This window comes from Schistocerca gregaria, chromosome 1, assembly GCF_023897955.1.
Source record: "Schistocerca gregaria isolate iqSchGreg1 chromosome 1, iqSchGreg1.2, whole genome shotgun sequence".
In the NCBI taxonomy this organism is placed as follows: Eukaryota; Metazoa; Arthropoda; class Insecta; order Orthoptera; family Acrididae; genus Schistocerca; species Schistocerca gregaria.
The window spans coordinates 341,006,368-341,031,994 of NC_064920.1; the positions used below are offsets into that span (position 1 = coordinate 341,006,368).

Sequence of the window (25,627 nt, forward strand, 5' to 3'; positions counted from 1 at the left end):
GCAAAAGAAGTCTGTCCGATAGCAGTAAATCGTAAAAGTACTACTGCAAGACAAGAGACTAGAACAACACAGATAAAAACACCACATAAAATACCTACGCAGATATTTCCCCATGATAATGAGATTAAATTCTCCAAAACCCTACGATTAAGAGTCAAAACATTTTGTTACTTAAATCGTTAATGACACACCTTTAGGCAATCCAGAAATATTGATTATAATGAACAAAATTAGGAAATGGCATTTCTTAAGTCAGTATCGTATATGCAAATATGAGGGGCCACTCTTGTGAGGGCAAAATGAAATGCTTGTTTGCCCTTTCTCAAATAATTTTCGCTGTTCCTTATGTCCTCACACTGTAGCTCACAAAGCAAATTCTGATGAACACCGAGCTTTTCTTCTCGCTAAGCAGCTGTTTGACCCACAGTCGTTTCCATTTCTCTTTCTTTTCAAGCAATGCGCTCGCCAGCAACATGCACTATTGTACATACGATTAGCTGTTCGGCTTCCATTCAGAAACAACTATAGAGAAATAGCTCCAGTGAAGTAGTCTGATGAAATAAATTCGACAAAATCCTTGACAGAAATAGTAATACGGGCCTCAGACTTTAGGTGTTTGTATCGGGCGGCAGTAACAGTACATTGCTGACGTCAGACAGACATGCCCTCAGTCTCATATTTATCGTAGGCCACGCTTACATTGCAAAGGGTGTAATGACCTTTAATTAAATGTTATCTGTGCTCGCCTTTGTTTCTCGTGTAAACTATGATGTTCGTAAGCAGCAAGCATAGCTGAAACCAGTAGCGTATACTTTCTGGTTATTTATTTCTGAACTGGGCACATTTTCTGAGGGTAACATTAGGTAGGAAGATTAGAGTGTAATTTAAATTTCTGCTAGTGTAATTCAACGAAATTGAAGAAAAGCTCTATTAATTACCTCAACAAATACACCGCAACAACCACGAGAAATTTTACTACGCAACAATTTTAACCCCAAGTTTTAACTCCGACGGTGTGAGTAAATAATCGCTGTACCCGAGTGAACTTAAAGCTGATTAATTTTATGTTGTGGCGTACGTATTTCATTTCATCTTTGTTGGTGCGCATCATTGGAATTAATCCATCGATAATGGCAGCGAAGTAAGGTTAGTAGTATCTCTGACCTCACTCTTCCCGTGTCAACAATGTAAATACATACATATTTGTACACTTTTTGTATATCTACCTTTGCTATTATGTATTAGTGTTTCAGGATAAAAGTATTTCATATTAAAACCAAAGTTTTTCCGAGTGAACTTCGACTATGGTAATTTTTGAAGAGAATCAAGTGACTAAACAGCAAAAGTTCAACGCTGTACCTGTACGTGTAGAAACGTCGAGGGTTTCACTTGACGCTAACAGAAAGACTTCATGGATCCCGAGGACAGGTTGGACGAGGATTTTATGTTTTACCTCTCTGTGTCTGAGCGGAACTGGAAGAATCTTAAGACTGAGGAAGAAAAGGAGCTGACCCAGGTATGACCTGTAGATATTATTACCGTTTGGAAAACAGGAGGTTCAGTAACTGTGACGTTTGTGTCTTCCTGAATTTAATATTCTTGTTTCAAGACAATTGTAATTCACGAAGTATATTTGTAGATGGTTACCTAGAAAATAATATAATATGACTCCACTCATTTGCACAATATGGAAGATTTATGTACTGGGTACCCACTTAATATAAGATAAACATCAACAAAAGCAAAACGAGGATAATGGTATGTAGTAGAATTAAGTCGGTTGATGCTGAGGGAATTAGATTAGGAAATGAGACACTTAAAGTAGTAAAGGAGCTTTGCTGTTTGGGGAGCAAAGTAACTGATGATGGTCGAAGTAGAGAGGATATAAAATGTAGACTAGCAATGGCAAGGAAAGCGTTTCTGAAGAAGAGAAATTTGTTAACATCGAATATTGATTTAAGTGTCAGGAAGTCGTTTCTGAAGGTATTTGTATGGAGTGTAGCCATGTATGGATGTGAAACGTGGACGATAAATAGTTTAGACAAGAAGACAGAAGAATGCTGAAGATTATATGGGTAGATCACATAACTAATGAGGAGGTATTGAATGGAATTGGGGAGAAGAGGAGCTTGTGGCACAACTTGACTGGAAGAAGGGATCGGTTGGTAGGACATGTTCTGAGATATCGAGGGATCACCAATTTAGTATTGGAGGGCAGCGTGGAGGGTAAAAATCGTAGAGGGAGACCAAGAGATGAACACACTAAGCAGATTCAGAAGGATGTAGGCTGCAGTAGGTACTGGGAGATGAAGAAACTTGCACAGGATAGAGTAGCATGGAGAGCTGCATCAAACCAGTCTCAGGACTGAAGACCACAACAACAACAACCCACTTACTTCAATTTGCGTTGTTACACAGTTTCAGAATATTATGAAAGTTTCACATGTTTTCACAGACTACTTCCTTGTAAGTCTTCTAATGCTTAACAACAGCTGATACTTCAGAAAGAAACAGCGTCACATGCGATCTGTTTCTGTGTTGATGTTAAAATGTAAGGGACCTGGGAATAGCACATGATGAAAATTCAAACACGCTGAAGGTGAATCATTGGTCAACGAGAGAGATGCGTAGAGAACACAACAATCACACAGCTCTACAAATTCATATTTTGCAATGCTTTCGTTATCATTTCAGTTGATTCTAATTTTTTTGTTATGCTATCTTAAGAAATACCACGGATTTTCTTCTGTCACATAGGATTTTTTCATAAAGCGATAATAAAGATCCAGAAAATCCAAACAAAACACATGCATTCAAAAGACCTTTCTTAAAATATTATGAAATAAGTCAGTAGTAACTTTATAATGAAGCATAATGTTTTTCAGAAATAACAGAAAGGCACAAATGTTAATGTCACTTTTCTCCCCTAAAATCAATGATGTCTCTTTTGTGCATCCTTTTGCAGTATCCAGCAATAGCCAGCTATCATGCTGGCCTCCCTTCAATGCTGGTATCCCTGTCCCATTTCTTTAATATCGCTATCGAGCGTTTCCCCCTTTTCCTCATTCATAGAACCTAGATTTTCTATAGATAGCTGACACAGGAGTCCAGCTTCGAGCTCATGAGGTATCCAATACCTAGAAGTTATCCAACACGTGCCTTATTATATTCTCATAATGAATCTCGTTTTAGCTACCAGAAATTTTTTTGACAAATTGCTTAAATGGCATTCAAGACGAACTTTAACTTTCACTCATATTGACGCCCGGATTGGCCGCGCGGTTTGAGGTGTCTTGTCACGGACTGCGCCGCCCCTTCCGCCGGAGGTTCGAGTCCTACGGGCGTGGGTAGGTGTGTTGTTCTTAGCATAAGTTAGTTTAAGTAGTGTATAACTCTAGGGACCGATGACCTCAGCAGTTTGGTCCCTTAGGAATTCACGCACATTTGAACATTTTTCACTCATTTTGTGTATAATGTTACGTCTTTCATTAGTTTCCGAACATCAGCGCTGACGAAAACTTTCTTTTATCTCAGCTTCTGACAGCTGCGGTAAATTAGTTGCCACATTGTCCATCGTAATATTTTGGTATCATTTCAGTAAACTGTTCCGTGATGCCAAGTTTGATGAGAAGCAGAGACGGAAGTTTTTCTATGAGACAATTTAAGTGAATAACAGGCTGCTGTTTACCCCACATTGTAAGTTCTAATTGACCTTACTTTTTTAGACTAGAGCTAGTCTTTTGCACGACTGTTCCATGTGAAGCGGCAGAATGGGTCCATCCACACAACTCGACCACACTCAATGTGGGGCCCATTACTTTTCCTAATTTCCAATCTTTAAGGCAAAATACGCAAATTATATTTCTTTGACAAAGTCTGAGCTGTCTGCTGCTGCTGTCTCACTGTAAATTTGCGACAGATGTATAGGAAGTGGTATAGGAAGAAGCCGCGAAATTCATCAGACCTGCTCAGTCGATTTATGACCCGTTGCTAAGGAATGTATGTAAAACGATATTTAAAGCACACATGTAGGCCTCAACGTTAACTTATCACCGAAATACACAGGCAGGTGAATTATAGACTATAAAATCAAACATATTTTTGTAGCAGGTCACACTGCAAACCTACACAAAACAACACTGGTGTTGTTATAAATGCTAAATGGTTACATTTTGGGTACATATCCCGCAGAAATTCTCAATTTGGATAATTGCTAAGAATGATTGCCAATCGAAGTCACTGGGTCTAAATGATACATATCGAACGTGCGATCGTAAATCGATCTTGCGACTCCGGTGGCAGGAGTTGTGATCAGTTATTTGTGATGGTCATTTTTATCTGTTTCCCGTTGTTCCCGTAATTGCTTTAAATTACATACCTTCGCGAATTATTCGTGAGTTGCTAGGGAAACTCAGACAATTTATGTCATTAGTGAGTGGAATGTCTGGTGTTCTTGATGTTTCTTCGGGGGATTCTCTCACTTGCAAAAATCTAATTCCTTGTTTAACCAGCGTAGAAAAATGTTTGACTTTTTTTGCAAATATGGAGTACTACTGCACGAGGAAAGAAGGAACTGTTATACTGTGGTGGTGCAAAGTGTGTAAAACTTAGTAAGAACAGTTTTGATGCTGAAATTCCGTTACAATTTCATTGCCGAAAATGAACGAGTTTCAAGAAGAATACATGGTTCGATTCTTCGAAATTATCGATCCAGACCACCGTAAAGGACATTAACATGTCGACAATACCGACGACGAGTCAGGTAAGTCGTCCCGTTCGTAATTACAAGTATTTTTGTAACGCTCTTCTTTTGTCATTGCTGTAGTGACCACCATAAACATACTGGTACTCATAACGTCTTCCACCAGAGTGAAAGGATCGATTTACGATCGCACGTTCGGTATGTATCGTTTGGACCCAGTGACATCGATAGGCAGTCATTCTTGGAAATTACATAAATTTGTGCCAAAGCTATACGTGACTGAGTATTCTAAGTACTTTACCTGCACAAGCGACTTACCATCTGGCTTCCTCCACGTCTCCACTATTTATCTCCCTACTTAATGAATTAATTGTACGGCTTTAAAATTAAATCTAAATCTAGTTAGCGTGGAAATGAGTGATTTCGCTACTAATTTAGGAAGAACCTTGTGTAAAACTTTTCCATAAAGGATGCATTTGACGCCTGTGACAGCTTGGCGCTCCAAGCCACCGCTTGGGTAGCTTGGGTGTCAAACCGGCCCTGATCAGCACACAGAAGTACACCAGAAAACACTTCACCTTTAAGAAAAAAAAAAATTACTTGTCAGCTACTGTTATTAGTGTTCACACATTGAGTCAAGAATAGCTTGAGATTTCGATACCGCTGTAGCTTTTACCAGTGACGTAATGGTAATAGCCGCTGTATGGCCACATTGTGGTGCGCATTTTGTACTGTGTTTGTCTAAAGCTCTGTTGGTTGTTACATTTTCCCTAGAGATGTGTATTACTGTCTTTAAGAAAAAAACTTGTCAACTAATGTTACTAGTGTTCACACATTGAGTCAAGAATAGCTTGAGATTTCGATACCGCTGTAGCTTTTACCAGTGACGTAATGGTAATAGCCGCTGTATTGCCACATCGTGGTGAGCGTTTTGTACTGTGTTTGTCTAAAGCTCTGTTGGTTGTTACATTTTTTCTAGAGATGTGTATTACTGTCTCTATGCCCGTAGCGGAGTTTCTCAATGATATTCGGTTCGTTTTCTTTCCTAAAAAGTGATAGTTGTTTTTACGATACCGGTAACTGCTTTGATTTACAGCTGATTCACGCATATATGTGTAACTCTGTGAAGCAGTTTCGACTTAAACTTCGTGCTTGAAGTTTATTTTTTTATACTAACCTCGATGTTTTTACGATAAATATGTTTTCCCTCCTTTTTTCAGTTCCTACTGCGGATCAGTGTTACCACGCCACCTGTAGAGCTTTTCGTGCGATACTCGAATCGTTTTCATACTGAAAAGTGTATTTTTGTAGGTCTTTCAGTGAACATAGCAGTTGTTATGTGAGTTCGATTATTTTCGTACGCAGAAACTTCTCTTAGTCTAATCTGACTGTTTCACTGACTGTTCAAAATGTAGCTAACATTTGGCCTTATAGTGGCCTACTTGGTTATGTTGTTACTAATCATATCACTGCTTCTGTCTTCAATCATAGGTGCATATACAATGCACACGACGCTATAAATGTCGTGCTGAGCTTTGAAATCAACGTTAAAGTCACCTGATATGTGGAATCAGACCGAGTCCCTTTAATTTCCTGCTCTGCTGAATGCACCGGACTGTCACTGTTTTCCTAATTTACAGCTGAAATCAAGCACCGGTTTATAAATTCAGCCACTTATTTAATTTTTTCTGTGTATCTAACATTACAACCAAAGTATTTTTGTAAAATTATCTACTTTAATCCGATGTTAACGTTCTAACATTCGATTAACTAAATTAATAATGAAGTCTAAAAAACTTTATTTCCAATTCTTTCTGTACATTTTACAAGCTCTAGTATTACATTCTTCAGTGAATTTCCAGTTTTTACTACCCATATCATCAACTGATTCACCACTCACGCAGAGTTGGAGAACAACGTACCCTATCAGATTGATACGAAGCAATTCAATTTCGAAAAAGATTCCTACAAACACGAGCCAAATGTTTCTTAAGCGGTCTCTTGACGGTCCGTGTTAGTACTTAATATTATTGTATGATGCTATTGAAGGTCTCCTTTCACTGTTTAATAAAAAATTGCAGTTGTTTAAACTGGTTTAAAATTCTGAACTATTAAGACGCTGATGCTGTGGTAACAGCTCTACGTTCTTTCAAGCTGAAGGCGAATGAAAAACAATTATGAGGAACGTAAAAATACACTCATGAAAACTTGACCGATTTCCCACTCTAATTCGCCATTTGACTCGCCCTAGGGGCATATGAGACTTATCGAATGCGGCAGACTCAACGAGCATTGCCATCACAGGTAAAACTATCTCCCTTCAGTGTATGGAGTGAGGCAGCTAAAACAGGCCAACCCGCATATATCCAGAATGAATGAATATATCTAGATGCGACTTTCGCCAAGTTCTAGAGGACAGTAAGGCAAATTTCCTGACACTTGAAAAGTACTTTTTATTTTTTATAATCGCCGAATTACGACACCGACTTCTTTATTCTAATGGAACTACACACATCAATAAAAGTTTTGCAGCACCCCAGTTCCCAGAACTTCTAAAGACAAACGTTGACTGGGGACATTGTATCAGAGACACAATCCATTTGACTGTTCAGAGATGTTACTAAATCCAACCAATCCATGAGCTGCGCCTATTAGACGGAGGGGGTCCAACAGCCAACCACTTCCAGTCATTACATCAGGAAGGAGGTACACGGCTCCTGTTGCCTGTAGTTCAACCATGCCTTGACGATCAATACCCCGCTCGATCGCGTCCGCATTGTTACTTTGTGCCAGGAAGAGCTCTCAACAAGGGAAGTGCCCAAGCGTCTCGGAGTGAACCAAAGCAATGTTGTGCGGACGTGGAAGAGATACAGAGAGAGACGGAAACTGTCGATGACATCCCTCGCTCGGGCCGCCCAAAAGCTACTACTGCAGTGGATCACCGCTACCTACGCATTACCGTTCGGAGGAACCCTGACGACAACGCCACCATGCTGAATGATGCTTTTCGTGCAGTCACAGGATATCGTGTTACGACTCAAACTGTGAAAAGTAGGCCTCATGATGCGCAACTTCACTCCAGACGTATATGGCGAGATCATCTTTGCAATCACGATACCATGCAGCGCTGTACACATGGGCGCAACAACATGGCGAATAGAAGGCTCAGGACTGGCCTCAACCAGACAATCGTCAGAGACGTGTTTGGAGGCAACCCGGTAATGCTGAACGCCTTTGACACATATTGTGCACATAGTTCCACGTAGTCAGTGCGTACACAACTTTCCCACTAGAGCCCACCCCGCTAAACACAACAGCGCACCCGCAGCACAAGTCTGTCTCGGCACTACGAGATGGCGCGGCCATAGAGACGGACCAAATTCTGCTTCTGCCGATCCGCATATTAATATGTAACACAGCCAATGAGATTGCTGCTAACGCAGAACCTTTTCTCCTCGTACATCACACTCGCACAGTGATACATGAACGCGCGAGGTATTATAACGAGTATACAGACCTCCAATTAGTCAGTCTGCATTGGTCTGCAACAGACTGTATGAGTTCTACATTTGTCTGTACCAGTCTATAGTCAAGTTTCAGTCTGCGCCTAATAAGATTACCATATTCCTGTACATAGCCGTGAAGATAAATGTATCGACACTTTTGTCAAGTATCAGAGATATAGGTGAGAATAAGATTAACGTACCAATACCAAAGGAACTTCAGATTGTCAATTGTAAATAGCATCCAGAACCAAGTTAAGTAATTTTATGCTTGTTATTATTTTAATAAATGTGTGTGAAAATTAATCAAGTTTGGTTTACAGTTGGTCACCGTCAATCTGCTACTCTAAGCATGTAAGTGGAATTTCTATCATCTGACCTCATGGCAGAAGATAAAAACGTCACGATAAGACCAAGAGACATATTACTGACACTTGCCTAATTCGTTAGAGCGACAAGTCAAATAATCTGATGGTGTGTGTACTGTACACACACCACAACACACTGTCCAGCGAGTGCAGCAAGGTGGATGCTGCCTGCTGTTCTGCGGTGGCATTACTTGGGGCTGACATACGCCACTAGTGGTCATAGAAGGCACCGTAAGGGGTGTACTATACGTAAATACCATCCTCTGACAGATAGTGCAACCATATCAGAAGCATATTGGCCAGGCATTCGTCTTCCTTCAGGATAACGACATTGCTCGACTAGAGTGGCCAGCATGTTCTCCAGACATGAACCCTATCGAATGTGCCTGGGATAGATTGAAAAGGGCTGTCTATGGACAACATGACCCACCAACCACTCTTAGGAAATTGGAAATTTGTGGTAAGGTCTTAGGGGCCCAAACTGCAGAGGTTATTTGTCCCTGGCTTACACACTAATTAAACTAACTTACGCTAAGGACAACACACACACACATGTCTGAGGGAGGACTCTAATTTCCGATGGGAGGAGCCGCCTGGACCATGACAAGACGCCTCAGATCATGCGGCAACGCTGCGCGGGCCCACTCTGAGGGGTCTATGCCGAACCGCCGTTGAGGAGTAGTGGGAAAATTTGTACCAATAGTGCCTTGATGAACTTGTGGATAGTATGCCACGACAAATACAGGCATGCATCAGTGCAAGAGGATGTGCTCCTGGGTATTAAAGTTACCGGTGTGTGCAGCAATCTGGACCACCACCGCTGAAGGTCACTCTGTATGGTGGTACAACGTGCAACGTGTGGTTTCCATGAGCAATAAAAAGGGCTGAAATGATGTTTATGTTGATCTCTGTTCCAATTTTCTGTACAGGTTACGGAACTCTCGGAACCGAGATGATACAAAACTTTCTTTTTATGTGTGTTGTTTAGAAGAGGGACTAACTCAGTCAGAAATTCAGTATAAACCCTGACAAGGTTTCCATCAGGCCATGGAGCTTTGTTCAGTGCTAACGTTTTCAGCTGTGTCTGAACACCTCTGACACTGATACTTAGTAGTATGAGGATTAAATTGGGGCATTTCTCCTAGGTTTTCCTTTGTAAAGGAGCATTTGAAAAAGGACTTAAGTATTTCAGCATTTGTTTTGCAAGCCTCATTTTCAGGTCCTGTCACATATGCTAGGGTTGGACACTAACTTTGGTGCCACTAACAGGCTTCGCTCACAGCCAGAACTTGTTTGAGTTAGTAGTGGAACAAAGTGGTCACCACCCCACTCTCCATTGTTGTCAGATGTATCCAAGATGGCAGTGATGACGCCGTCCAATATGGCGGCATGTAGACTTGGCAACAGCGCTTGTCATCATCCAATATGGAGGCTGTGACATCATCCAAGGTGGCGGATTTTGGTGGGAAGATAGGTCAATTGGGCTGCCTCCACTAACCTAACTCCCCTCCCCCAGAAAATCTCGGGAAGTTTAAATTCCATCAGAGAAATGCAACACACCTCTACTAATCTAAGAAAATGGCAGGAAAATAGGTCACTTGGGCTACCTCCACTAACCTAAGTCATCTGACTGCCACCTGGCAGGAAAAGGACCCAACCTGTGCTGGGCTGCTGGAGAGAGGAAGGAGTGTACTTTACTTATTTTGGAACAATTTATTTAGGGATAAATTTTGAGGGGTAGTATATTTATAGTGATACAGAACACACACTCTGACATTCTTGGGGTCATGCCACACAGCCTACAGACCTCCAGACTACTCCTAAATAACCCATGTATGGCGCTGTCCCGAAACGCTTGGTGATTATAAACTGTCAAAATAACGCATTGCGCAGCCTACAGGCCTGCAAATCACTCGTAAATAATGCAATTCATTTATGTACAGAGAGACAAACAACTCGTAAATTGTCAAAATAGTAATCCATCTAAAAGACTCTGCAAACATTCTTGCTAATTGTCAACTGTCGAAATCATGCAACAGTCTTTATTTAAACAATTTGAGGTACTACCGCCTTTCAGTGTGTTCGCCATAAGGTCCAGAGTCCAACTGACGTAGTACACAGTACCACCACTGTGTACTGTCATCCATTCCATTCCACGATCTCACCCAAGATGGCGAGGGAAAATGGAGAGAAACAGTATGTTTGCCACGAGGTCCGGGCCTAGTACAAAGTACCACCACCAGATAGCCCTGTCACCTCTCTCATCTGTTCGACCACTTTCTCTCTCACAAATCTAATGGAACATGCATGACATCTCTAGCCCCCATGCAGGCGCATGGTGCAATCACAGCATCTAGCCTGCCTGCACATACTGATGTCACAGATCGTGCTATAGAAAAACTGTTCCACCGCTCGCGACGTGTGTGACGTGCATACTGATGTCACATGCCTATCTAAATAAGTGCCAAGTCGTCCTCTGGACCGTGCGTGTGTTTACCTTTGCTGATGTCATTTCTCTCTCCACCTGCAGTCCAGTGAAGATCTATTTGCAGAGCGACTCACCCTCACAGATGCTATAGAAAAACTGTTCCACCACTCACAACATAAGTGTGTGACTTGTGTACTGACGTCTCAGATTGTGCAATAGGAATCCACTGCACTGCTCGCGATTCTAACGGAACACATGTAACATGTGTAGCCCACGCACGCATAGTGACCTCACAGCATCTAGCTTGCACGCTCATACTAATGTAACAGGTCATGCTATACAGAAACTGTTCCTCCACTAGCGAATCTAACAGAACACATGTGGTGTGTAGCTTACACATCGTCGCGAAAAGCGCGTATCTAACAAAGTTCTCAAGTCACACCACTACATAAAAATAAGAACCAAGTAGAATTCTAGTGTCCCACAAACATTTGACATTCGCTTTCTTGATGTATGCATAGAAAAATCCTAGCCCTAACATGATCTGTTTGGTAAATTAGACCAGAATTTCATCTTTTCTGCTGTACACCATTCCTAAATACCAAAACAATTCTCTATTTTACCATCTCAAGACTTTCTAAACGATTTGCTTCAGTGTTTATGAAGCTAAACTAAATCTAACAAACACTAGTCTTAATGCCAGAAACCTAGAATTACACATATATAGCATTCACGTTCTAAAATCATTAAGTTCGCATACCTTGAGACAGATGAAATAAAAACACCTCACTTCCTTGATCAAGAATATATCTAATTGCATTCTCCTCAGACGAGTTCATAATATACAAATAATGACATCAGATTCAAAGGCTAAGTTAAATATCATCCAGTGTTTATTCCAAATAGTATTTTCACTCATTCTATGAATTGTTTCACTGTAAGTCGATAAACTGTCATGAACTCAGTTCTCCTCAAGGTACTGGAAGCATCTGGCTAGTTCAGCCTTCAGTCATTAGGAATGTTACTGAGCCCCCCCCCCTAACCCCCCTCCCCCAAAATGTTCAACACCCATTGGTTCACGCTGAGATCATGTGATACTCTGTCATCACGTCTATATAAGGAATCAATCTCCAACAGTCTTTCTCACTCGTCCTTTGTCATCGCATCGTTTGTTCGGTCGTGTGTGTGTCTCTCTGTGTTTGCTATCTCTTTTATCCACGTAAGATGAAGAGAGTTAACGCCAACAACAACACCTCCGAGTCTAGTGGGAAGAGACTTAAAGTCCAGGATACGGGACTGCCAAGTGAGTAAATAATTTCTATTTTGAGTGTGAATTTTCGTGTTTATGTTAAATTCGGCTTATTAATTCTGTCTCCTTGTTATAGTAAAACGCGCGCATTTTGACCTCGAGTGAGGAGCGGGCTGGACCGCAACAGGCTCTGGAAGTCCAGCTACCTGTGTTCCGTGCACACTCGGAATTGCCTTTTGAGCATAATTTCCGTTATAATTTCTTCTTCTTATTCTATATTCGCCATTCAAAATTTTCTTCTATTTCATACTTCTTTTTTTCTACATCACCTCAAACAAATTCAAATTCACTTGGAGGCGGAGCTAGGCGCTCTTCCATTTACTGTTGTTGCAGTAGATAACAGTTTTCAGCCCCCAGCTTTGGATAATCGAGAACAGCATTCACGTAAGTATAGAGAAAAATATCCATGTGTGTGATCTTTCAGTGTAACGCAGCATTCAAAATAAATAAAATTAGCTCTCATCCTGTTACAGCAACAGGTCTACATGATTTGGATTTACTGGACAGGCATCTGGAGGCTGTTCATCGCTGAATGCAGGAACAACCTCCAGTAAATAATAATGAGATAGCCAACCAGCATACCTGCAAGTTTTTTTTTTTTTAAAAAAAGGTTGCTTATCTCTAGCAGTAGTGGTGGTAGCAGTATAGGAATTTTTTTTCTCTAACAAATCGGTTTATATATCTTCTTTGTTCTATGTGAGGACCGACAAGATCAATATCTCTCCCTCCTCTATGACAATTATGATGATTATTTTTAGGGTACGGTTGAGTCACCTGATGAATTGTTTATGCCTTGGGCCAGAGCGAAAACGGTAATTACTCACTCTGATTATAACTATGTGATCGTTAGAATTCATTATTTCACCACGCCAGCAGCGGTAAACAATATACATAACTATTATTTATTTTATCTCTAATTGTTCTTCTACAGTGGTCGCTTCTCAACACGGCGTCGTGTGCATACCTGCGATGCCTAAACCATCCTCATCATCATCAAAGCAGCTTCCAGAAAGGCACACATTGCCTATAAGGGCGCCGCTAGTCGCCGTGCGAGAAGCTCGTGCTGCAACGACCACATGGCTACCGCACCCGGTGCTGAGCCTGTCCCAGACTGCTCTCACTGGGAAGCTGCCACTACAACCAATGCCCCCACCGCTGCTGCAGCTACCCCTACCTCGGCCACATCATCGCTCTGGCCTCCACAGGCTGCTGTCTCACAGCGGCAAGATTCATCAGCTTCTCCTCCTGCACCGTCACATGCGGTACAGCATGTACGCCTATCTACCTCACCAACTCCGTCAAATACACTCCTGGAAATGGAAAAAAGAACACATTGACACCGGTGTGTCAGACCCACCATACTTGCTCCGGACACTGCGAGAGGGCTGTACAAGCAATGATCACACCCACGGCACAGCGGACACACCAGATACCGCGGTGTTGGCCGTCGAATGGCGCTAGCTGCGCAGCATTTGTGCACCGCCGCCGTCAGTGTCAGCCAGTTTGCCGTGGCATACGGAGCTCCATCGCAGTCTTTAACACTGGTAGCATGCCGCGACAGCGTGGACGTGAACCGTATGTGCAGTTGACGGACTTTGAGCGAGGGCGTATAGTGGGCATGCGGGAGGCCGGGTGGACGTACCGCAGAATTGCTCAACACGTGGGGCGTGAGGTCTCCACAGTACATCGATGTTGTCGCCAGTGGTCGGCGGAAGGTGCACGTGCCCTTCGACCTGGGACCGGACCACAGTGGCGCACGTATGCACGCCAAGACCGTAGGATCCTACGCAGTGTCGTAGGGGACCGCACCGCCACTTCCCAGCAAATTAGGGACACTGTTGCTCCTGGGGTATCGGCGAGGACCATTCGCAACCGTCTCCATGAAGCTAGGCTACGGTCCCGCACACCGTTAGGCCGTCTTCCGCTCACGCCCCAACATCGTGCAGCCCGCCTCCAGTGGTGTCGCGACAGGCGTGAATGGAGGGACGAATGGAGACGTGTCGTCTTCAGCGATGAGAGTCGCTTCTGCCTTGGTGCCAATGATGGTCGTATGCGTGTTTGGCGCCGTGCAGGTGAGCGCCACAATCAGGACTGCATACGACCGAGGCTCACAGGGCCAACACCCCGCATCATGGTGTGGGGAGCGATCTCCTACACTGGCCGTACACCTCTGGTGATTGTCGAGGGGACACTGAATAGTGCACGGTACATCCAAACCGTCATCGAACCCATCGTTCTACCATTCCTAGACCGGCAAGGGAACTTGCTGTTCCAACAGGACAATGCACGTCCGCATGTATCCCGTGCCACCCAACGTGCTCTAGAAGGTGTAAGCCAACTACCCTGGCCAGCAAGATCTCCGAATCTGTCCCCCATTGAGCATGTTTGGGACTGGATGAAGCGTCGTCTCACGCGGTCTGCACGTCCAGCACGAACGCTGGTCCAACTGAGGCGCCAGGTGGAAATGGCATGGCAAGCCGTTCCACAGGACTACATCCAGCATCTCTACGATCGTCTCCATGGGAGAAAAGGAGCCTGCATTGCTGCGAAAAGTGGATATACACTGTACTAGTGCCGACATTGTGCATGCTCTGTTGCCTGTGTATATGTGCCTGTGGTTCTGTCAGTGTGATCATGTGATGTATCTGACCCCAGGAATGTGTCAATAAAGTTTCCCCTTCCTGGGACAATGAATTCACGGTGTTCTTATTTCAATTTCCAGGAGTGTAGTTCTAGTTATAGTATTAGTGAAGATCCTGTAACTAGTGGCAGTTCCCTCCCCCATCCTCTTAGTGAAGGACGTCAGGTCAGTGATACCACACCACAGTTTCAGTACTCGGTGATTGTCAATGCCTATGAGGAGCGAATCGATAACTCGGCAGGAGGGTACCACGATCCTATTGGATTTCTAAGCACGTGCCTTCCTGTCATGGAAACGAAGCTCCTCAAGGAGGTAGTCAATGATCCGTGGTATCCCACCATTAAATCCAGGGCTGTGCTTTGAATTGAATTATTGCACCCCCTCCCCCCCCCCCCCCCCCCAAAAAAATGGAGTCTGGTGTTGAAGAGATGAGTATTCATTATCGTTGGGGGGAAAATGACAGAATAACATGGAGCACGTCAATCGCCGCGTGGTTTCGTAAATCCACCTTGAGTGCTATATTGGGCTGGTTTTCTGAGACGGAAGTGAAAGGCTCACCTACAGCACTCAGCAGAATTCTACACCTGGATATCCATACACATGTCTATGATCCGGTAAATGAAGGGCCTAGCTGTATCAAACTCTCTAAAGATACAGCTAATAAGCAAGCATGCATTAATGTCGAAAATAGATAAGATCAGGCTTGTTTTGTATGGTGAATCCTGGCTTGTGAAAGAAAGTACAATTACAGAGATCATCCTGAGCGGCCCAGTACATAGCATGTAGGTATAATATTCATTTGTGTTATAAGGTTGATGGTATAGAGTTCCCCATCAAGATCCAGGGCACAGAATGCCAGCATATCGGTTCGTGTTTGTGGCCTGGAGAAGAAAAGCAAGTAAGATGAGCAAGACAAGCACATCATCATCGGCCCCCTCTATTTCTCAAAATTGGCCAGTGAGTCTGAGCTGCATGTAAACATGCTCCTCTTCTCTGAAGGTGATAATTATCACTATGTTTGGATCAAAGACATGTCCTGGCTCCTTTGAGCCCAACTATCAACTAATCATCGTCCAAAAAACATTTGCTTAACGTGCCTTAATTATTTATCCTCAGACAAGGTGTTAGCTGCGCATCTAGTAGACTGACCTTTCAAGAACCCGGTACGTGTTATTATTCCCACTGAGGAAAACAAATTCGTAAAGTTTAAGAAAGCTCACCACCAGGAGCGATGTCTGCTTGTAGTGTATGAAAAATTTTCATGGGAGGTTGATACGCTTTACAGCAGCAACGTTCCCATGACCAAATCGAGGGAGAATGAAGATTTTTATAATAACGTGACTGGTTGTCATGTTCGTGGGCTACTGTTAGACAGAAAAGCAGAGACTCCTTGTAGGGAACAATGTCACATCTTACGGGGAAGTTCTGTGGCACAGCTCACAACGCATGCAATTTGAAGTACCAGTTACCTAGACACATACCCGTTTTCTTCCACAATTTAAGCGAATATGACACTCAATTTCTAGTTGAGCACTTGGTTGATTTCGGTTGGGAGACAGTTCAGTGTCCTACCTGGGAGTGTTGTGAAGTATGTATCATTCTCCAAACGAATGATGCCGAGAATTAGGCTCCGCTTCCTTGATACACTACATTTGATGCAGGCACCACTCCAGAAACTCGTTGAAACTCTACCTTGGGGGGATATGCATACCACTCGAGCTGTGTTTCCCGACGAGGAAAAGTTTCAACTTGCGACTAGGAAAGTTTTTTCCTGTATGCGTAAGTGTAAAGCATGGCGCAACTCAACAAAGCAAGCTACCTGAGACAACTGCATTCTCCCGCAACCTTACAGGCGATGCTATAACGAATGCAGAGTAAGAGCATTCCATAAATGTCTGGCAGGAATTCAATATTTCCACTTTAGGAGAGTACACACGGCTTTACATGGACACAGACGTGTGCTTGCTTGCGGACGTTTATGAGCAGTTCTGGAGTCTATGTATGACCACACATTCTCTGGATCCTGCCTTTTATTACACGGCACCTGGGTTATCTTGGGATGCACTGCTCAAGAAAATGAAGTGCAGCATTGAATTACTGGCCGATCCTGACATGCTTCTTTTCTTTGAGTGAAGGATGCATGGGGGACTTTGCCAATGTGTCCACAGGCATGCAACGGCAAATAACCCACAGATGGGTGACAGGTTCAACACATCCCTTGATTCAAGTTATATAATGTACCTTGACGTGAATAACTCATACGGGCACACCATGCAGCAATCACTGCCGATTGGCGAGTTTCGATAGGTGTCCGAAGACGATTGCAAGGGATTACATGGAAAAATCATGAGGGATATGGCAGCTGATTGTGATGTAGGGTATGTCATAGAGGCAGAACTCACACACCCTATTAGTTTGCATGATGTGCATACTGATTTACCGCTGTGTTCAGAGCAACTAGTTCCGTGAGGAGGCTCCACACCAAAGGTGATGACAACGCTGCAGAATAAGCGAAGATACATTATTCATTATCATAACCTCCAGTAGTGACTCACCTTGGGTATGGACCTGGTTAGAATCACCCAGGCTATCTCCTTCTAGCACTCCCCCCTTGTTGGAGGAGTATATTGATTTGAATACTAGACATAAAGCTTCCACGTTGTGTGACTTTGAGAAAGATTTTTATAAATTAATGAATAATTCAATTTTCCAGAATGAGATTTTCACTCTGCAGCGGAGTGTGCGCTGATATGAAACTTCCTGGCAGATTAAAACTGTGTGCCCGACCGAGACTCGAACTCGGGACCTTTGCCTTTCGCGGGCAAGTGCTCTACCATCAGAGCTACCGAAGCACGACTCACGCCCGGTACTCACAGCTTTACTTCTGCCAGTATCCGTCTCCTACCTTCCAAACTTTACAGAAGCTCTCCTGCGAAACATGCAGAACTAGCACTCCTGAAAGAAAGGATATTGCGGAGACATGGCTTAGCCACAGCCTGGGGGATGTTTCCAGAATGAGATTTTCACTCTGCAGCGGAGTGTGCGCTGATATGAAACTTCCTGGCAGATTAAAACTGTGTTTCGCAGGAGAGCTTCTGTAAAGTTTGGAAGGTAGGAGACGGATACTGGCAGAAGTAAAGCTGTGAGTACCGGGCGTGAGTCGTGCTTCGGTAGCTCTGATGGTAGAGCACTTGCCCGGAAAAGGCAAAGGTCCCGAGTTCGAGTCTCGGTCGGGCACACAGTTTTAATCTGCCAGGAAGTTTCAATTCAATTTTCGGTAAAACAATGGAGAATTTGAGGGGGCGACGTGAAATTTTTATTAGAACTAAATCGGACGGGCCTTATGTCACAAGAAAATGATTGCCACACCAAATTTTAAGCAGGTCACGATATTCAATAAGAACTTTGTTGCTGTGGAGATGACAAATACTGCAGTAGAGTTTACGAAACCTGTTTATGTGGGGATGTGCACACTAGACTTATCCAAACTCCACATGTACCACTTGCATTATGAATTTGTGAAAACTCATTTCGCAGATCCTAAATTACTTTATATGGATACAGATAACTTCATCTATTGGGTGAAGAACTGTGATCCATATGAAGTAATTAGGTGCCACGCTAATGAATTCGACATGTCCTCATATACGGCCAATAATCCTTATGGCATTTTTCTGGAGGACAAGAAGTTTATCAGTCTTACGAAGGACGAGTCGAATGGATTGCCAATTGTGGAGTTTGTAGGTCTACGCTCAAAAATGTATGCCTATTGCACATTGGAAGGTGCCACCCAGAGGTAGGCTAAGGGTGTGCATCGCATGGCATTCAGAGCCCACTCTATCGAAGACTATTTGCAGTGTCTGTGCAGTGGTATTCGCCACAGCCACCGCATATGGTATGGTAGACCAGTTCGAGAGGACAGGGGGTGTACACTGTGCTACAGTCTAAAATTGGTCTGTGTCCTCATGGTGATAAAAGGTTCATTTGTAATGATGGGACTGAAACTTACCCATACTGACACTACTCACTTGTAGTGTGAGAAGGGGTGGGAGACTCTGATCGCGTGAGAATGAGAGATGGAGAGAGTGTGCCTGCAGAGTAGTAGTATGACCTTTTAATCATAGTGTAATTAATTTTCTGCATTTGTGTGTGTGTGTGTGATGTAAATATTTTTGTGCACATGTACACTTGTATATAGAGAGATAGAGAGAATGTGTGGAATATTATTGTGTACTATGTACATGTGTATACATCGAGAGAGAGAGAGAGAGAGAGAGAGAGAGAGAGAGGAATATGTGGAAATAAATGATAAAACCGAAAAAAGAATTAAAATTTTTTTATATATGCTTACCATGTGTGTGAAATAAAGAAAAAAAACAAAAAATATTTAAAAAAACTATAAATAGAAAAAATTATATATTCAAGTGTTTCTTGATACACAATGTATTTCTATGCTGTAAATATATCTATGCATCAGGTGCATGTTTTTTTAATAGAATAGCCTTTAAGTTATTCACCTGCCGCTAGCCACCTAAGACAGGATGGTTTTCAAGCACACAGTCCATCAGAATTGTTACCATCAAAACCTATGATGTTGTGGACTCTTTAAATTAGATTCTAAGTGCATGCAGTCCATCAGAATTATTCTAAAAGCTTTGCCCTGCTTAAGTTTTTAGCTTAGATTTAATAAACAAACCTTTCCTACCAGTGTTACTGTTGTAGCGTGTAAGTTAAAAGTATTTGTGCATTGGAATAGCAGAGTCAATTTGTACCTCAATAATATTATATTATACCTCAAGAATACTATATTGTACATCAACAATACTATATTGTATTTGTATGAACTGAATAAAGCAAGAAAAAAATTAGTTACCATGTATCTTTGTTTTTATTTACAAAAATGAACCTTATCCCTATTGCATTATGTATGTATATGTGTATCTATAAAATGCTGTGCATGTCTCAAATAACATTAGCTTTGCTAAAGACGAGTGATATTAAGGAGGTGAAGTTTAACATGGGAGATAACAAAATATATAGAATGGTTACATGGAATTACACCTGTCATACTGCACGAATTTGGGTTATGGGAGCTTCCAAAGATATATAGCTGACATCTCTAAAGTAATATCTCGTGTGCTTGAAGAAAAGCGCAGACATAGCATATGGTTCAGATCCTGTACATTGTGACAATTGGAACAGGGTTGAGAAAGAAGAACACAGAGGTTGTGAGGTAAAAATTCAATTATTCCTCATCCAACTTGAAAGTAATTTTACATTTTCACAAGCAGATACAGCAACACTTTTTTCATACATGATCTTGAGTCGATGAAGACAAGGGCACCCTTAGAATTCCATGTCTTGAATAGCAGTAAACTTAAAGATTCGATGCATCCATGAGATCTTCTCCTTACCCTTCACGTAGATGATAGTATCCATGTGATGATGGGGTTGAAACTCACTTGTAGTGTGAGAGGGTTGGGGGAATCTGGTTGAGGGGGAGTGAGAGACAGAGTGTGTCTGCAGTCACCAAGTGCAGTCCCCATATCTTTATAGGGTATGCCAAGATCATCCCAGTGCATTCCATGGTAGAAATGTGTTAACCACTTTGCACTCTTCCATGTCTTAGCACACTTCACATACTTGAAAGACCTTGATGATGCAATGTTCACTGAGAATGCCTCTATTATTCCCAACATCTTGTGTGTACGCTACAAACGCAACATCTTTAAATACGAGCTGTCTACACTCAACAACAAAGAAACACTGAGCGTCCACAATGATGTTCACACCTTGAGACAACCTTGTGAAATGCTCTGTGTATGGTGCAGCACCTACTCCTTTATACAGCTCGTTGCACAACACCGGTAAACACTCAGTCATTGATCACACAGTCATGTAGTACTAGAGCATACGTGGCAGTGTGTTCTGGGACATTTGTTGACGTCTGAAATTCAATTTGCACAGCTATAGGTCTAGACATAATCATATCATTCTGTTTCGAGCAGTCTATTATGATATTATGATGATCGGTGAAAGCTCCTTTAACTTACGTGGACTGACTAGACACCCTCCTCCTCCTCCTCCTTTGGTAATTTCATAGCAAGAAGCACGAAACCTTGCATTCATGTTATATGCTACACTGTATACATTTTGATTCCACTGCAGATATAAATTGTCATATGGGTAGAATTCTGAATTCAGGTAAACTTTGGCAGTAGTTAACCTGCAACTGTCGAACAGGGTGGAATCATTTGCTATATTACCTCTTCTATCAGTCTGAAACGCAAGTATGATGAATCTAGATGTCTATAGATGGGAGGAGGTTTCAATAGCCCATGTTTGTCTGCTCCCAGTTGGTAACATTGGGTACTCGAAAACCTCCTATGAGCAAAATGTCAGTGACAGAAATGTACTGGAATTCAGGACTGTTAAAAGCTTCAAACGCTCCTCATCTGATACTCTGATGTGAGGCATTTTCCGTATTATTTTGCTGATTGTGAAGATATTCTCCTCTTGAGCTCCTTGAATGTATGAGTTCTTGTCCATTGCACTCTGTACCATAATGATTTCCTGTTTATAATCTGTCTCACGTCCTCAAAGTATCCCATAAGCATTTTATAGGTATGTATGCATTAAATCACTTGTACTCTGTAACTGTTCTATCCTCAGGATCGTGTATGAACCATCCTGCATTTTCTAAACAATGCAGATCTATGGATGATGCAGAAACGTATGTTTTAAGGGTTGATGTTATGCCGATTAGATTAGATTAATACTTGTTACATAGATCATGAATACGACACTCCGTAATGATGTGGAATGTGTCAGGTTAATAAAAGATGTCTGTACAAGATATTATATTACACAAAATATTGCATGACACTAATGTTTAAGTTGTTTTTTCTCTTTTTTTCCTTAATTTATTTCTAAAAATTCAGCCAATGAATAGAAGGAGTTGCCATCTAGAAATTCTTTTAATTTATTTTTAAATGTTGGTTGGCTATCTGTCAGGCTTTTGATGCTGTTTGGTAGGTGACCAAAGATTTTTGTGGCAGCATAATTTACCCTTTTCTGTACCAAAGTCAGATTTAAACCTGCATAGTGAAGATTATCCTTTCTACTGGTGTTATAGCTAGCGCACTGCTATTACTTTTGAACTGGGTTGGATTATTAACAACAAATTTCACAAGTGAATACATATACTGTGAGTTTACTGTGAGGATCCCCTGATGCTTAAATAGATGTCTACAGGATGACCGTGGGTATATGGTCGATCTCAGACCCACTGAGTTCATAGCATATCTCTTGGAACAGGAATGCTAAAGCGTTAAGTGTTAGCTTGGATCCCACTGAATCGCTGTCATCGGTTGTCTTGAATGAACCCTCTAGATATATGAAACTCTTGCATGGAAGCGTGAGTGCGTCTTGGTGCTGGATCACAATCCTGATTTCATCGTTCTTGTTAAATGTAGTTGAAGCGTAAGGTTTATGGGAGAAGTATTCCTAATGTATGATTCTCTCATTATATTCTACTGGACTGGTTATACTGAGTGAGGAAGGTCACTGCACGGTTTCAGGCCAACTGATTTAAGAAAGTCGTATTTCACATGTATTATCAGTTTGCTGTTTGGTAACGAATTGGAATGTTGTGGATTGCAAGCACTTGTTCTATACCGTACACCCATCCTGCCTTAGATATAATCGTACAATGATTTCCTCACCATGAAAGTCACACAATACGCAGCTCCAAATAGTTCAGTGTCTGAGCTGTCACTGGAAAGTATATTGCATGGGCAGAGGTCTCAACAATCTTATACCTCATTGGAACTGAGGGAAGAATCCGTAAATAGTGTGAATCAGACTATCGTTGAGATAGGAGCTCGTTGCAATATTACACTCGACTCGGATTGTGTTGATGGGAAGTATGTCCACAGTCTGATCTGACTTGTAAAATTTACTTGGATCCTTCTTCAAAACCTGCCCTTTTGTGAAACCCAGCAGGAGCCCCATTGAACATTTTTGGTTAAGTCAATCGTTGCATTTGCAGTCCTTATTTCAGATTTAAGTATATTGATGTTTGCACGTAGTTCAGTACCCTTTCCAGACTGTTTTAAGACTTCGTTTCAATAGTCGATATCGTATTCACCCTGTTCTATTTCCACAATATCTTTTTATCCATTAATATCCAGATGCAGTTTCTTGTTAGTCTTAATGATATTTGGAATTCTGTTGTACGTCTCCAGTCCAATCAATTCAATACTCCATTCACCAACACTCAAATCAATTGGCGGGAAATAATTTCCACGCAATACAGATGATCATTCTTTTAACGTCAAAGTGAACGACATAGCATCTGAGCCACAACTGATGAAAGAATGTTTAAAGCTCCTTCTTATATAGCATGCTTCTTCTTCTTATTTGCAAACGTCAAGAGAAACTTGATGCATAAATGCACACAGAGATATGTATTAAAGTCCTAATAGCGCCGATAATTGTAGAACAAACGTTTTCTGTGAGTGAAGTATCGCTGTAAGTCTTCTGGTGATCACCAAATAAGTCGACGTATTAGACGGTATCCGCATTTTTCACAACATATGATACCCAGTGGGTGCTGGGGCCTCCCTCAGCATCTAAATTCACAATGCCACATTCATCAGTTCTCCACATAGTCTTCCGTAATGTATCCTGCATAAAAACACCACAGGCTATTAGTATGTTGAATTTGTTTCTAACAAACTTAAGAAGATCAGTATTTGTGAGTGGTCGATCTAGCAGGACCGCTAGTGACTAGACCAAGTCCTTTACCATATGGTTTCACTTATAGTCCTTTACTGACAGCTGTAGCTTCCATCATGCAGTTATGGCTTCTTGCCTCTTCTAACTGCATTTGGGAGTATTGCGCGTTCTTGACCGTTCGAGCAATAGCTGCAGCACCACTAGTGAGAGAACCTACCGCCGAGAACATGGAGAGGGCCGGGATGAGAAACGGAGGAAAACCGGCAGATGTCTTGGGTATTGGTAGAACTCGAGGTGCTTTAAACGATCCTCTTCTTCTTCACACATATTTCTGCTTCAGTGCGTTTTTAGCTGCATACATTGCTGCCAGAACATAGTTCTTCAAACATCCCTGCTTCCCGCCCTTGTCCTTGTTCTTGTCTAATGCACAACGTGCAGCATTCATAACTCACTTGAAATTCATCACTTCTAAACCCAACTTAATTTTTCCTCACATGGTTTTATCAACTGCAAATGCTACAGTGCGTTGACCTATACCAATATCCTTTCTTCTCTGTATCGCCTTACCCTTATCAGCTAAAATCCTATCTGCAATGTGACGACTTGACAGATCTTTATTTGCAGCGTATGCAATGTCAAGTGCCATACACACTTCGTCGAGCGAATTAACCCCTTATCATCTCATGTCAAGCGTTTCTGAAGCTTTGTCCCAGGTTCACAGTAGTTATACCTAGGGATGTGTAATTCCACTGGCAGTTTCACTAGAATACCACCGCCTCCTCTAATACATATCCTAGCATGCATGTTATGTTTCTGATGTGGTTGTGGACTATGCACCCCTATTGTATGGCAAATCGTTGGCATCAATCCAACTGTGTTATGTAGCAGTAAAACCAAGCCACTTGACTCATGCTTTATTTCCACGACGTCTTATGGCTCTCTCCACGAGAAAAACATCCGGTTCTGAGCTTTTCTGCAACACCTCGGTGTGGAAGCAGGCTGCAATTTCTTCCCCTTTACTATCCTTCAATACATAAGTTCTAGGATTCGTTCTCTGCACCTTTAAAACTGTAAATATCTCTGTTGACCATTTCAGTACGTATTATTTCTCAAATACCGTCTTGTGTTTTGAGATACGCACGAAATCACCTACATTAATTTTCTGTCTGCATGGATCCAGCATTTTAATGCGATAGTACACGGCATCCATGAGTCCATTATCACGAACATCAGTTAGCCTCATTTGTCTTGTGGTATGCCTGGTTCGATTATACTGAGCAATTATTTCTGGGAGTATATCTGTCCATCTGTATGCGGTTAAAACACATCCACATTCTACCTTTTATTGTTCCGTTCAGACGCTCCGACACTTGCCTTCAGGTGAGTGAATTCTGAGTAGTGATGTATTCCGTACCGCTGCATCACGGTCTTGAAATACCTGCTGTAGAGCTCCACACTGTGATCGGTTTGGAGGTTCTCTGGACATCGATTCGTCCCTGTCTGTAGCAAACAGTCAAAAACATCTGCGACATTTCTACCCATTTTTGTTTTGACAGGTAATGCCCAGGCAGATTTGGAGTATGTATCAATAACCGTTAAAATACACTCCTGGAAATTGAAATAAGAACACCGTGAATTCATTGTCCCAGGAAGGGGAAACTTTATTGACACATTCCTGGGGTCAGATACATCACATGATCACACTTACAGAACCACAGGCACATAGACACAGGCAACAGAGCATGCACAATGTCGGCACTAGTACAGTGTATATCCACCTTTCGCAGCAATGCAGGCTGCTATTCTCCCATGAAGACGATGGTAGAGATGCTGGATGTAGTCCTGTGGAACGGCTTGCCATGCCATTTCCACCTGGCGCCTCAGTTGGACCAGCGTTCGTGCTGGACGTGCAGACCGCGTGAGACGACGCTTCATCC

At 42.2% G+C, this 25,627-nt stretch overlaps 1 protein-coding gene across 2 annotated transcripts in view; it reads left to right on the forward strand.

The window, feature by feature from the left end:
- The first annotated feature begins 1,161 nt into the window (after nucleotides 1-1,161).
- Nucleotides 1,162-25,627, forward strand: part of LOC126344411 (uncharacterized) — a 244,382-nt gene continuing 219,916 nt past the window's right edge. Inside the window, exon 1 of one of the 2 annotated variants that reach the window (XM_050002018.1) lies at nucleotides 1,162-1,516. In XM_050002018.1, coding sequence (XP_049857975.1) covers nucleotides 1,412-1,516 — 105 coding nt within the window. In that variant the 5' untranslated portion in view covers nucleotides 1,162-1,411. The remainder of the gene's footprint in view (nucleotides 1,517-25,627) is intronic. The other variant, XM_050002017.1, reaches the window with a different exon arrangement.